General features: G+C 48.1%; 2 protein-coding genes and 1 long non-coding RNA gene across 6 annotated transcripts in view; 1 reads left to right on the forward strand and 2 right to left on the reverse strand.

Moving 5' to 3' along the window:
- The window catches only part of LOC309334656 (uncharacterized protein), a 30,807-nt gene extending 29,727 nt beyond the window's left edge, over positions 1-1,080 (reverse strand). For 3 of the 4 annotated variants that reach the window (XM_081849157.1, XM_081849156.1, XM_081849155.1), the window contains exons 1-2: positions 931-1,080; positions 669-795 (exon numbers count right to left, since the gene is read on the reverse strand). In XM_081849157.1, the coding sequence (XP_081705283.1) occupies positions 669-795; positions 931-1,005 (202 nt within the window). In that variant the 5' untranslated portion in view covers positions 1,006-1,080. The remainder of the gene's footprint in view (positions 1-668; positions 796-930) is intronic. The other variant, XM_081849158.1, reaches the window with a different exon arrangement.
- The window catches only part of LOC309334653 (uncharacterized protein), a 62,404-nt gene extending 59,859 nt beyond the window's left edge, over positions 1-2,545 (reverse strand). The window contains exon 1 of the mRNA XM_081849147.1: positions 2,484-2,545. The gene's annotated coding sequence lies outside the window, so the exon portion shown is untranslated. The remainder of the gene's footprint in view (positions 1-2,483) is intronic.
- Positions 1-14,016, forward strand: part of LOC309334760 — a 92,191-nt gene that overhangs the window by 59,655 nt on the left and 18,520 nt on the right. The window lies entirely within an intron of this gene.

The following is a 14,016-nucleotide window of genomic DNA, read 5'->3' on the forward strand; positions in this document are numbered from 1 at the left end:
ATCCTTTTCACATGTACTGCTCTCAAGCCAGGTGTCACCCATCTTGTATTTGTGCCTCTCATTTTTTCTGCCCAAGTGCAATACTTTACATTTCTCCCTGTTAAAATTCATCTTGTTTGTTTTGGCCCAGTTCTCCAATCTGTCAAGGTCGTTTTGAAGTGTGATCCAGTCCTCTGGGGTGTTAGCCACCCCTCCCAGTTTGGTGTCATCTGCAAATTTGATCAGGATGCCCTTGAGGCCATCATCCAAGTCGTTGATAAAGATGTTGAATAAGACCGGGCCCAAGACAGAACCCTGTGGCACCCCACTAGTCACTCTTCTCCAGGATGAAGAGGAACCATTGATGAGCACCCTTTGGGTTCGGTCAGTCAGCCAGTTACAAATCCACTGAGTGGTAGCATAGTCAAGACCGCATTTTACCAGCTTCTTTACAAGAATATCATGATTAACTCCCGCCCAGAAATCAATGTTCCCAATGTAGAAGGAGGTGTGGATCCAGAATTGAACAACAGACAGTCACACACCGTTAAGACCGTGTTCAAGGAAGACAATCTTACTCGGCTACGAGGATTCGCCAAAGAAGAAGATATGACATGAATAAATGGCTCAAACAGGAGATTCACACCTCCAACATCTAACAGCCAGGAGGAATAAAAATGTGCCCTTACCTAGAGAGGCCACCATCTCATAATTCTCCTCCATGACTTCCTTGTGCAGAGCTCTTTGGCCTGGATCCAGCAGAGCCCACTCCTCCTCCGTGAAAAACACAGCCACCTCCTCAAAGGTCAAGAGGGCCTGGAAGAAGAAGAGGAAGAAGAAGAAGACAGAGCTTCTCTTTGATCCCCATCATCCCCACTCAACACAGAGGGAGGCTGGGTGGTCCCATCGGTGCCTCTTCCCTCCTCCCTGCTCCCGTTGCTCTTACCCTACCTGAGGAAGCTGCCTGGCTCCTCTTTCCACTCCACCTTGAAGAAGAGATGGTCCAAACAGTCCCTCAAAGGCCATTACGCTGACTGGAGGCGATTTGGAGGAGGTGTAAACTGGGCCACCTCTGGGACTCTCTCAGCTGTTGCCACGATGCATTTTAATGCAGGGAGAAGAAGAAGAGTTTGGATTTGATATCCCGCTTTATCACTACCCGAAGGAGTCTCAAAGCGGCTAACATTCTCCTTTCCCTTCCTCCCCCACAACACTCACTCTGTGAGGTGAGTGAGGCTGAGAGACTTCAGAGAAGTTTGACTGGCCCAAGGTCACCCAGCAGCTGCAGGTGGAGGAGCGGAGATGCGAACCCAGTTCCCCAGATTACGTGTCTACTACTCTTAACCACTACACCACACTGGAGCCGCTCTTTGAGGAGAAAAATGCAGAAATAATAATTATTATTATTATTATATTTTTTATTGATTGAATTTCTATACCTCCCTATACCTGGAGGTCTGAGAGCACTTCATAGAAAGGCGGTTTTATTTAGAGTGGGAGACATTTACATAGAGAGCATACGTTTTACTAATACCAATAATAATAAATTAATACTCCCAAATTCTAATTATGAAAGCTCTGGAACACTTGAGATTATCACAACAGAAACTATTGACTTTTGGTGTAAGTATTTGTGTATCTGACGCTCTCTCCCCTCCCGCCCAGACCGGCTCCCTGACGCAGGAGGCCAAGGGAGGGGGGTGTTCCAGGCTGAGTGTACAGAAATACACAAAAATGGGTTAGGAGGCTGGGTCTAAAATGGGGGGGGGGGAATGTCACCTGGTGCCTTTCAGTGCATAGGTGCCAACTCCCCGGGTCCCTGAGCACCCACCCATTTCCCCATGAAGGGGCCGGGCACCCACAAATTTCGGTGCCAGGGCCATGCATACTGAATGGCACCCACAGCCCCGGGGACCCACGGTCGTGGGGTGAAATTAGCAGAACTGGTTCAGTGTCCCTGTCAGGTTGCATGGGGGGTGGGGGGAGAGCCCTTCTCTGGTTCGTCTCGGGAAGCAAAATGTCTCCCCCCCCCTCCCAACTAGGAGGCTGGTTTATCTCTGCGCTTCAAAAAGGATCTTGCAATGCAAACCCTGCTGGGGGAGGGGGAGGCACTTTGCAACAGGGTGGTCTTTATCACGCCCCCCCCAGTGATTCACACAGGAAAAGGGCGAGACCCCTCCTTGCTTTCCTTTCACCCCAACCCTCCTGCCTCCTTTCCCAGCTGCCCTGGAGAGGGAGAGCAAATCCTTCTCCCAACCCCCATCCCCAAATAACCCCCCGAATAAGGATGGAGACCCTCTCCCCTTCAAATTGCCCCCCCCTTTGCAGCCGATTGCACATTGCCCCACCTGATTCCCAGAGGGAAAGGGGGGGCAGCCCTTCCTTGCTTTCATCCCCCCCCCTCACCTTTCCCCCCTCCCGCCCTGTTTGTAGATTCATGGGGAGGGAAAGCAAATTCTTCTCCCTCCCTGCACCCCAAATCACCCCCCCCCGAAATGTTGCACCTCTTTCCTCCTCCTTTGCAGGCCTCCTTCTCTTCCGGGGATGTGCATGGAGACCCCACCCCTCCAACATTACCTCTACCCCCCCCGCCCTGCTCCGTCACTTCCTCCCTCTCTAGAAAGCAAGTTCATTGACCCAGGGGAGGGGGAGGAGATTGCCCCCCCTCCCTGGAAGCGGAGTGCCAGGAATGTAGTGGGAAGGACGCCCCCCCCCATGGAGCCCAGTGTCCCTCAGCCTTGTCCCAACCATGGCCCCCTCCCGACGTTCTTTCCTTCCTGTGCGCCCCCCCCCCTTCTGCCGGTAGAAAGGTAGCTATTTAAATGTTTTGCTTGTAAATTTATAGTTTTTATTTATAAATCCACTGCGAAGCACGAGCACTTCTCTGCTTTCTTTTCTTCACTTCCCTCTGTGGCCCCCGAGTCTCGTGCTGTGCCCCCCCCCCCCAATTTACACGATCTTCACCTGTGACCCTCCTTGGAATATCCATCTCCCCCCCCCACCGCCCCCTTTAGAAACGCTGTTCTAGTCTTTAACTACCCTGTCTCTTCCATAGTTTCAGTTGTGTGAATGGTGCTGTCGACCCCCTTGGGCAGTGGCGTAGCGTGGGCTGTCAGCACCCAGGGCAAGGCAAGTGATTTGTGTCCCCTAACCCGTGGATTTGCGCCCCCTAACCCTAACCCCCAGATGTTGCGCCCGGTGCCGCCGGCCCCCCCTGCACCCCCCCACGCTATGCCACTGCCCTTGGGGGGGGGATGGTTCCCTGGAATAAACTGTTAATGGAAAAATCCGAGGGCTCCCTTGGACAAAAACATAGACACTGATACGGAAGGGGGGGCATGTTTTCTTCACCTTCTTCTTCGCTACAATATATCAATTTATTTCCAATTGTCAAATGTCAAAAGGGACTAAAATCTATAAAATTCATAGAAAATCAACGTGCCAATGTGCTCAATTTCTCTAGGACTCCATCACCCCTCCCCTGTCCTCCATAATCCCTCAAGCAAGGTGTCAAGACCCTAATCCTGTCAAATCACTCTGCCAAGCCTTTCCTCCGGGCAATGCCAGTACATGGACCATTGTCTTCTCATCAGGATGTGCTTATCTGCGCATATCTCCAGCTCTGCATATTCCCCCCTCCCTCCTCCATATGTTAATCCTGTGTAACCCAACCTCTTCTTAATGTATTCATAATGTAATCTGTGTAACCCAACCTCTTCTTAATGTATTCATGATGTAATTGGGATGTGTTTTGCATTGTATTCTGAGGCATGGAGGGAAGTTTCAAAAGTTTATGTCACCCCTTTCTCGCTGTTCAATCTCGCCTTGAACCTGTTGCGCAATAAACTTGGATCTTCTGCAGTTTGCTCCTGTCTCCGGCTGAGCTCATTTTCCTCCGCAGGGACCCGCGGACTTAGTCCGATGAGCTGGGTGGCAGAGCAGCCTCGCACCCAGATTTTACCGTAACAACACCAACCAGGATAACTTGGAGCAAAACAGCAGCCTGTAGGCTTAGCAACAGGGTGCTCCCCTCACTTGCAGGAGAGAGGAGGGACCCAGAAAAATGGTGTGCAAGGTCTTATAAAGACTTTTGAAACTGCCACCCTGTAGATCAAGAACACCCCCAGAAACATCATACATACATCACAGAAGGGGTGTAACCTAAGACCACCCCTCAGATACATCACACCTACATCACAGAAAGGAGGGGTTGAGGGAGGAGTTGTGGTGGTAACCTGAGTGTCCTGTCACCTGGCTGGTTCCCCCTTTCCCCCTCCCCATGAGTACTTTCCAGGCGACAGAGGGGAGTTTGCAGTTTCCTGCCCCCAGAGGGAAGAGCTGATTATTGTCCTTTGTTCCAGTCCTAATGAATCCACTCCCATATGCAAGTTCTTTGTGATCTTGATGGTCTTCTGTCTGGGACCATCAGGGTTGGCATAGCAACTGGGCAGGGCTCCTGTGTATGTGCTAGTATGCTCAAGGGATTATGGCTGCCCTGTATCAAACCTTCCCCATTTTGTAGTCCTTCCTTCATGGAGTAAAATAAAAGTGGAACAGTGCAAATCTGATGTATGGTTGATTTTTTATGAATTATAACAGAAGCAGAGCGTATGTAGTGTGTGTGAAGTTTGTACAAACTGAATGATGGGGGGGGGGGTTTTCCTGCGACAGGCAGACCACCTATTGGGAAAAGCTGCTTTAGTGCTTGGATTTCAAGAGCCCGACCGAACCTTTCCCCACATTGTACACCCCCGTATGGTTTCTCCCCATGGGTGTCATTTTGGAGGAAATTAGCAATGATCTTACAGTGAAGCATTTTGCACACACTTGTCACACACCTGCTTGATTCAAGATGCTCCCACACTCCCCTGTGCCACCTTCCCATGCCGTGCAAAACATACAGAGAGGAGTTGGGTCTTTTCTGGTTCTCCCACTAAAGGTAAAGGGACCCCTGACCATTAGGTCCAGTCGTGACCGACTCTGGGGTTGCAGCGCTCATCTCGCTTTCTGGCCAAGGGAGCCGGCATACAGCTTCTGGGTCATGTGGCCAGCATGACTAAGCCGCTTCTGGCGAACCAGAAACACCGTTTACCTTCCCGCTGGAGCAGTACCTATTTATCTACTTGCACTTTGACATGCTTTCGAACTGTTAGGTCAGCAGGAGCAGGGCCCAAGCAATGGGAGCTCAACCCGTCGCGGGGATTCCAACCACTGACCTTCTGATCGGCAAGCCCTAGGCTCACCACCCGCGTCCCACTAAATACCTCCTTTATTCCTGCTGCCACCAAAGATAATGCCTTAGCTGAACATTTCGCCCTCCACGTAGCCAAGAATGGCAATTTACTTATAATAGCACTATATAAGGGTTTCAAGATTACTTATCCTAATACATACATGGTAACTAATAACCCACTACATTTTGTATGAATTCATTCCCAATATCAATATATATGTCCAAACACAGTCTCCATCTATAGGCAATCCGTTCATGTGTTGCATCTTCTATCGTGTTGTCATGTTTTTATTCTTCCAGTTAGCAGTAGCAGCTGGCCTGGGGGTGGGGGAAGGAGGGGAGGGTGGGGAATTGGACCCCCTCCCATTTTCAGGGACCCCTCTCTCCAAGGCAGAATTCTGGACAGGAGGGGAAAGCCAAGGCAGCGTCTCCGGAGATTCCCCCGACAGCGCCCTCCCTTCCGATGGGCAGCGTCTCTTTCTCTCTCTGCACCCCCTGCCAATGCGGGACGGGGCTTTCCTCCCCCAGGGAGGCTTCCCTTTCCTCTGCCCTCCTCACTTTATCCCAAAGTCTCTCCTGCGCCCAGAGACCCCCTTGGCGCGGCTCACCCCTCGCCCTGCGAGCAGAATCTCTCTCGAGCGCACAGACCTCTCCATCCGGAGGAGCCTCCCAAGACGAGCGGGGAGGGGGGGGAGGAGGTAAGAGACGGCAGTGGGTGAGGGAGGGGTGTCTTTCCAGACATCTCTAGGCATCTCGGCTCTCTCGCTTCCGTAACCCCTTCCATGGACTCACCACACGTGCGCAGCCAGCAGCGCCTTGAGGGATTCCTGCCAGGGGGAAACGGGGGACGCGTCGCGAGGGGCCCTTATTTGGGGGCCTGGGTTGAACCCCCAGTCCTGTTTGGGGATGGGGGCCCCTCAAAGGGACGCCCTTGGTGGCCATCTCAATTCCATTCTCGCAAAGGTGCCCAAAGGGTGCAGGGCAGCTGAGCATAGCTGAGCATTTTCCAGGAATTGTGTGACTTAGGGATATAGCTGTCAACTTACAGATTTGAAAATAAGGGACCAGCAGCCAAAATAAGCGATTATAGTCAACCAGCTGAAATGCGAAGTTAAAAGGGACCAGATAATTTGGGAGAGCAGCGCCGGTTTTTAGCCCTTTGTTTCCAGAGGTTGCTGCTCAAGACACCAGCTGATGAAACACTGCAATTAAATAACTACAAGCAGCAACCACTTTTCGCACAAAACGAAGTCCAAGCTACGAAGATGCTGCTGCAGTTCTGTATCTTTTCTCTCCTGCTCCATCTGCAGCTCTCAATTCCATCAGGCAGGGCGGGAGGAAGGGAGGGGGAATAGCGCCCAAAGTAAACCCGCAGATCAGACTATCTATGCTAGTCTACCACTACAAATCTATGGGAGAAGCGTTTGCAGTCCTTCCTCCACTTTCCCTGCTATGGTTAGCCCTTGGAACACCTGCCTCCTCCTCCTCTATATGAACTGATTTCTCTATGGTTGCCCTCGCTCTCCTCTCAAGGCTCCACAGCAATTCATAGGCCGCGCCAGGCTGCCCATCTCATCCAGGTCCTTCGGCAGCCACAATAGGGCAACGGGCATTGGGGAGGCCCCAGGCAGAGAAGCTCAGTTCGGCGGCCACGAGAAGAATGGCGGTGTAAGGGCCCGAGGCTCCCGCCAGTCCCGGCGGGGAGAGGTTCCCAGGGGCCGAGGCTGGTGAGAGGAGGCCGGAGGGGGGCGGGCCAGGCAGCCAAGCAACACAGTTGGAGCCTCCCTCCTCCCTGGCCGGCCGGCAGGGAGGGAGAGGAGCTGCTTCCTTTGAAACCCGGGAAATTTAAGGGACATCATCAATAAGGGACAGCAGCGGGGCACGGCACTGGGATAAGGGAGTTTCCCGCCAAATAAGGGACAGTTGACAGTTATGCTTAGGGGTGACACTTGAGGTTCGTTTTGGACCACAGGAGCCCATAGAGCTACGAGTGGAAGAGCAGCCCCTGCCTTTGTTGCATGGGAACTGAAAGTGATGGTGGAGGAATATTTTTGTGGAGATTTCAGCTTTTCTTAATACAGGCAAAAAGGTGTTTGCACAACCTGTGACCTGCTTCCCAGAGGGAAGACAATGTTAAAAAGGGCGGGGAGAGAACGGAGCCCTGAGGCACCCCACAAGTGAGCCCAGAGATCTGAATGCTCAACCCCCAAACACATTACATCAGACACTAAAAACTTCCCTAAACAATGCCTTCTAAAAGTTTTGTAATTTTTTATCTCCTTGACATCTGAAGGGAGGGCGTTCCACCGGGAGGGTGCCACTACCAAGAAGGCCCTCTGCCTGGTTCTCATTAACTTCGCTTCTCGCACTGAGGGAACTGGTGGAAGACCTTTGGAGGAGGCTCTCTGTGTCCAGGTTAAACAATGGGGGGGGGCCATTTAGGCCTTTAAAGCTCAGCCCCAACAATTTGAATTCTACTTGGAAACGTACTGGGACCCAATTTACCTCCTTTAGGGCCAGGATTATATGGTCCTGGCAACCACTCCCAGTCACCAGTCTTGGGCCGCATTCTGGATTAGTTGTAGTTTCCGAGTTACCTTGAAAGGTAGCCCCACGTAGAACACATTGCAGTAGTCTAAGTGGGAGGTAAGCAGAGCATGCAACCCTCTGAAAAGGCAGTCTGCAGGCAGGTAGGGTCTCAGCAAACATACCATGATAAAATAAATGATAAATTTATTATTATTATTATTAAACATTTAGAAGACATCTGAAGGCAGCCTTGGATAGAGAAGCTTTTTGAGGTTTAAGGTTTTATTATGTATTCATAAATGGCTGGGTACAAATAAATTGCTGTTGTTATGCCTTCAAGGAGAAAAAGAAACGTGTGTGATTCTCCAAAGGTGTGGGAGTCATAAAGCCATGGCAGAGGTTTGTAAATGCTGCAGGGTACCTCCGGACCTCGTGACCAGCACTCTGAGCTTTACAATGTATTGGAATGTAATGACCTTATATGGCGATGGGGCAATAAAAGCTTAACCGGATGAGGTAACATGAGATTGGCAAACGGCCATGCGGCTGGACAGAACAAAGGAGAATAAATCGGAGAAGGGCAGACAGAGGGGCTGCTCTCTCTTATTACGAAAATATTGCAGGCTTTCTGTGTGTTAAGTTGTGGGTTGACATAGCAGACGACACAGCGATTTCTCCAAGTAGCTCTTTATTTCGTAAGCTGGAATAGAACTGACTGCAAACAGCTCAGCCGGCCTGCTTTTATAGGCAGCCGGCTGTCAACATTGTAACAACAACAGCCCAGAGTTCCCGCCTAAAATAACTGACGCGGACCTGAGGGAAAACTATCGACAGACCTGAGTGAAAACTATATACAGTATCCCCCTGCTGGCCCAGGGTGAAACTTCACTACATAACACCGTGTCTTTATTTTATGCTAAACAAGTGCCACTTGTGACGGCTGGCTCCGACACAAAGGAGATGGTGCAATGCAGAACCTGCAGTTGTGGGTTCCTTACTTGGCAACTGGACTGCGTGTATCCAGGTCCCTGCTAATGGGTCCCAGGAAAGGTGCTTTTTTGGGGAGGGATGGAGAGGTCCCTTTGTTCTTTTCTTCCCCCTCCTCCCTCTCACACCACCTTCCCACATGCAGCATCTTATTTTTGTCCTCCCTTGCCACCCACTTTTCCAATTCCCCTTATTGCAATTTATAGAGGCGGGCAGAATGTCAACTGTCACCCCTCCTCTCCTTTCCAGTGCCCCCCTCCCCACTTCCAGGGGCTCCTTTTGCCCAAGTGCCCAGGACACATCTGATTTAGGGGGAACACTTCAGGTTTGTTTTGGAACACGAGGGCCCATAGAGCTACGAGTGGGAGAGCATCCCCGGCCTATGTTGCACAGCTGAGGAATATTTTTGTAGAAATTTCAGCTTTTCTTAACACAGGCAAAAAGGTACTGTTGGCAGTGTTTACATAAACGATTACAAACTATTTTTATAAATGCTGTGATTCAAGGACTGGGGAAATATAACCATTTTCCCGTGACCTGCTTCCCAGAGGGAAGACAATGTTAAAAAGCGTGGGGAGAGGACGGAGCCCTGAGACACCCCCTAAGTGAGTGCCAAGGGGTCCAAACACTCAACCCCCAACACCACTTTCTAGACACAGCCCAGGAGGAAGGAGTGGAACCACTGCATAACATTCCCCTAACTCCCAACCCTCCTAGACTGTCCATGAGGATGTGTTAATATTTAAAATGTCATTTTATTGGGAATGCATTTCACAAAGCAGAGGTGGCATTGGGGAAATGAGGTGGTGCTTGTTTGGTTGTGCACGATGAGTGGAGGAGTTTGGAAATAATACTTGTGACTCAACTCTTGCAAGCCTGACAACAAAAGATTCATTTTCAATGAATTAGGTAAGGCATATGACTACGCAAAAAGCCTTTGACTATGTCGACCACAGCAAACTATGGCAAGTTCTTAAAGAAATGGGAGTGCCTGATCACCTCATCTGTCTCCTGAGAAATCTCTATGTGGGACAAGAAGCTACAGTTAGAACGGGATATGGAACAACTGATTGGTTCAAAATTGGGAAACTGGTACGACAAGGCTGTATATTGTCTCCCTGCTTATTTAACTTATATGCAGAATTCATCATGCGAAAGGCTGGGCTGGATGAATCCCAAGCCGGAATTTAGATTGCTGGAAGAAATATCAACAACCTCAGATATGCAGATGACACAACCTTGATGGCAGAAAGTGAGGAGGAATTAAAGAACCTTTTAATGAGGGTGAAAGAGGAGAGTGCAAAATATGGTCTGAAGCTCAACATCAAAAAAACTTAAGATCCTGGCCGCTGGGCCCATCACCTCCTGGCAAACAGAAGGGGAAGAAATGGAGGCAGTGAGAGATTTTACTTTCTTGGGCTCCATGATCGCTGCAGATGGTGACAGCAGTCACGAAATTAAAAGACGCCTGCTTCTAGGGAGAAAAGCAATGACAAACTGAGACAGCATCTTAAAAAGCAGAGACATCACCTTGCCAACAAAGGTCCGTATAGTTAAAGCTATGGTTTTCCCAGTAGTGATGCATGGAATTGAGAGCTGGACCATAAAGAAGGCTGATCGCCAGAGAATTGATGCTTTTGAATTATGGTGCTGGAGGAGACTCTTGAGAGTCCCATGGACTGCAAGAAGATCAAACCGATCCATTCTGAAGGAAATCAGCCCTGAGTGCTCACTGGAAGGACAGATCATGAAGCTGAGGCTCGAATACTTTGGCCACCTAATGTGAAGAGAAGACTCCCTGGAAAAGACCCTGATGTTGGGAAAGATGGAGGGCACAAGGAGAAGGGGACGACAGAGAACGAGATGCTTGGACAGTGTTCTTGAAGCTACTAACATGAGTTTGACCAAACTACGGGAGGCAGTGAAAGACAGGAGTGCCTGGCGTGCTCTGGTCCATGGGGTCACAAAGAATCGGACACCACTAAACGACTAAACAACAAATATTTTTATCACAAATAGCTAACAGGGTACCGTAGTCAGTGGTATTTAAAGCCACTGAGAGACCGGAGAAATCCCCGGAACATGGAAAGAAGCTTATATAACATTGATTCCAAAACAAAAAAAATTCCTTCCAGTAGCACCTTAAAGACCAACTAAGTTAGTTCTTGGTATGAGCTTTCATGTGCATGCACACTTCTTCAGATACACTCTGAAGTGTGCATGCACACGAAAGCTCATACCAAGAACTAACTTAGTTGGTCTTTAAGGTGCTACTGGAAGGAAATTTTTTTGTTTTGACTATGGCAGACCAACACGGCTACCTATCTGTAATTGATTCCAAAACAAGACTCGGCTTTAATGCAAATAAAAAAATCATAGGCCTATCTCATTATTAAATAATGATTATAAATTATTTGCAAATATTCTAGCAAATAGGATGAAAAAAATTCTAGGTGAATATATACATCAAGATCAAGCAGGGTTTCTTCCAGGTAGGCAAATGAAAGAGAATATAAGAAATAATCTGAATGTGATAGAATACCTGGAGCTAAAAAATGAAGTGACAAAAAGCAGCAACGATGTTTATAGATGCCAAAGCTTTTGACAACGTCTCCTGGGATTTCATGAAAAAATTACTTGGAAGAAATTAATTCTGGATACAAAGGAATGCAAGCAATTTATTCAGAACCATATGCGAAATTAATTGTAAACCAGGTGATAACGAATGAATGTAAAATACAAAAAGGAACTAGGCAAGGATGCCCATTATCTTTTTTAAAAATAAATATTTATTAGTGTCAGGGGTTCAGGAGCAGAGACACAGGAGAAGGAGCAAATGGAGAGTGAGGAGGAGGAATCCGAGGGGGGTGTAGGCAGTGACAGTGGTCAGAGAGATTCCACGAGTCTCTCCAGCGAATCGGAGGATTCACAGAGAGGAGCGCCAATGGCCAGGGCAATGGGGGTGCCAAGGGGGAAACCCCAGAAGGAAGGGGCCAGCGGGGAGTCCCTGAGCAGCAGTTGGAAATCAGGACCAGCGTCCCCACCAGAGGGTAGTGGGGGGGAGGAGTCCCAGGCATCGGGACCAGTCTTCTCACCACCAGAGGGAGGAGATGAGTCAGGATTGGCCACGCCTCCATCGGAGAGCGGGGAAACGGTCAAGGGGAAAGTCACCGGCTGGGCGCGCGCGCCAAGTTCAAATGTACAGGCGAGCGGCACAGCAGGTAGCCCGGATAGGGAGCCAGGTCCTAAAGCCCGCCGGAAGGAAGGGCAAGACTCAGGGGGGTCAGCGTCAGAAGAGTCCAGGAGGGAGGAAACCCCAGGGGGCAGAAGGACCCAGAGGAGGAAGGAACAGCGCAGGAGGTGGAGCCGGGCTAGGATCTTAAACTGGTGCGGAAGGGGCAGTGACTCAGAGGGGACTTCGCCGGTCTAGGGCCAAGACGTAGGGCTGCACGCTCTGGGGTTTGAAATGGAAACTAAACTTCAATAAAGACTTTTGTACATTACATCAACCGGGCGTTGGTCCTCTGTGAGCTGGGACCTAGAGGCAGCTCTGACAATTAGCATTTCCAAAATAATACAAAATACAAAAACAAAAAATAACAAAAACAAAAAATAACAAAGATACAAAAATGCAAAACTTAAAAACAATTAAAAACACATAAAATTTCCATTACTTACTTTTCTTTTAACTTATTTCTCCGAGCTCCTCACATCTCCCCTCTCTGTATTCCAATTCAAATTATTAGCTCAGCAAGTCCTCACCTAATTTAATTCACCTTAAAAAAACCAATTTTACTTTATCTAATCTTAACTCTCATCCAAACTTGTACATCAATACTTATTCTTAAAACATTTTCTAATATCGACCATAATTCCCTTCCACGAATTTCCCAATTTTCATACAAATAGTAATGCAAAAAAGAAAACACATTATAATTATATACCCTTTAAATTCCCATTTTCTATTCCACCCATACCCCCTTCCCGGTTTCAGTCCCCAGCAAATGTCTATCAGTCTCAATATACAGTCAGCCTGGAGATCTAACATCCGAGGCTCTTCTCTCTCACTTCCTCTCTGCCGGTTTTTTTGATAGTCCTTAATGTTAAACACCAAATCTCGGAGAAGCTCCGGCCCAACACGGTCCATATTTCTTCCGTCCAAACCTCCATACTTAAAGGTGAAGCTTATGGGGTATTCCAAATCTTGTTTCATATTCCTTTCATGTCCGATTATCCCCACAGCTCCAACCTCCACCTTAATCAAATTTGTAATCCTTAGGTCTTCAGATCTCCACACAAGGAGATCTCTCCATTTTTCACTCTCCAATTCAGACCAGACTTTCCACATCAAGTTTTTACTTTCCTTTGTTGCCATCATGTCAGGCCTCAAATTACAGCTCTCCTTTGGCATCTGCAGAGTTACGGCTCCTCCAAGGATGCCCATTATCACCGCTACAGTGGTACCTCGGGTTAAATACACTTCAGGTTACAGACTCCGCTAACCCAGAAATATTACCTCAGGTTAAGAACTTTGCTTCAGAAATCATGCAATAACGGCACAGCGGCAGCAGGAGGCCCCATTAGCTAAAGTGGTGCTTCAGGTTAAGAACAGTTTCAGGTTAAGAACAGACCTCCGGAACAAATTAAGTACTTAACCCCAGGTACCACTGTATTGTTCATTCTGGTCTTGGAAGTACTTGCAAGAAACATAAGAGCGGACAAAGAGATTAAAGAGATAAAACCTGGGGGAAAATGAATTTAAGCTGAAAGTCTTTACTGATGATTTAGTAATCACAGTAGATCAAAAAAATTCTCTCCCTAGAGTTATAGAGAAAATTCAAGAATTTAGGGAAGTGGCAGGATTCAAAGTAAATAGAAATAAAACTAAATTATTAGTTAAAAATTTAAAAGAGGAAGAGAAAAAAGATTTGGCGCAAAGTATTGAGATAGAAATCCATAAAATGGTAAAATATTTAGGGATACGGCTAACAAACAAGAAATATAAATGTGTATAAAGACAATTATGAAAAAGTATGGTCTGAGATAAAAAGAAATTTAGAAATATGAAGTAGAATGAACCTTTCCCTACTAGGAAGCATTGCAGCGATAAAAATGAATGTGTTGCTGAAAATGCTCTTTCTTTTCCAGACAGTCCCAGTGATGGTCAAGGATGACTGCCTCAAAAGATGGCAGAAGGATATTTCTAAATTTATCTCGAAGGGAGGGAGGGAGAAGGCAAAGGGTTAAACCTAACTATACTTACAGATATAAAGTAAGGAGGAGGCCCT

The sequence above is a fragment of the Podarcis erhardii genome (genome assembly GCF_964252035.2).
Source record: "Podarcis erhardii genome assembly, chromosome: 2".
Classification (NCBI taxonomy): Eukaryota; Metazoa; Chordata; class Lepidosauria; order Squamata; family Lacertidae; genus Podarcis; species Podarcis erhardii.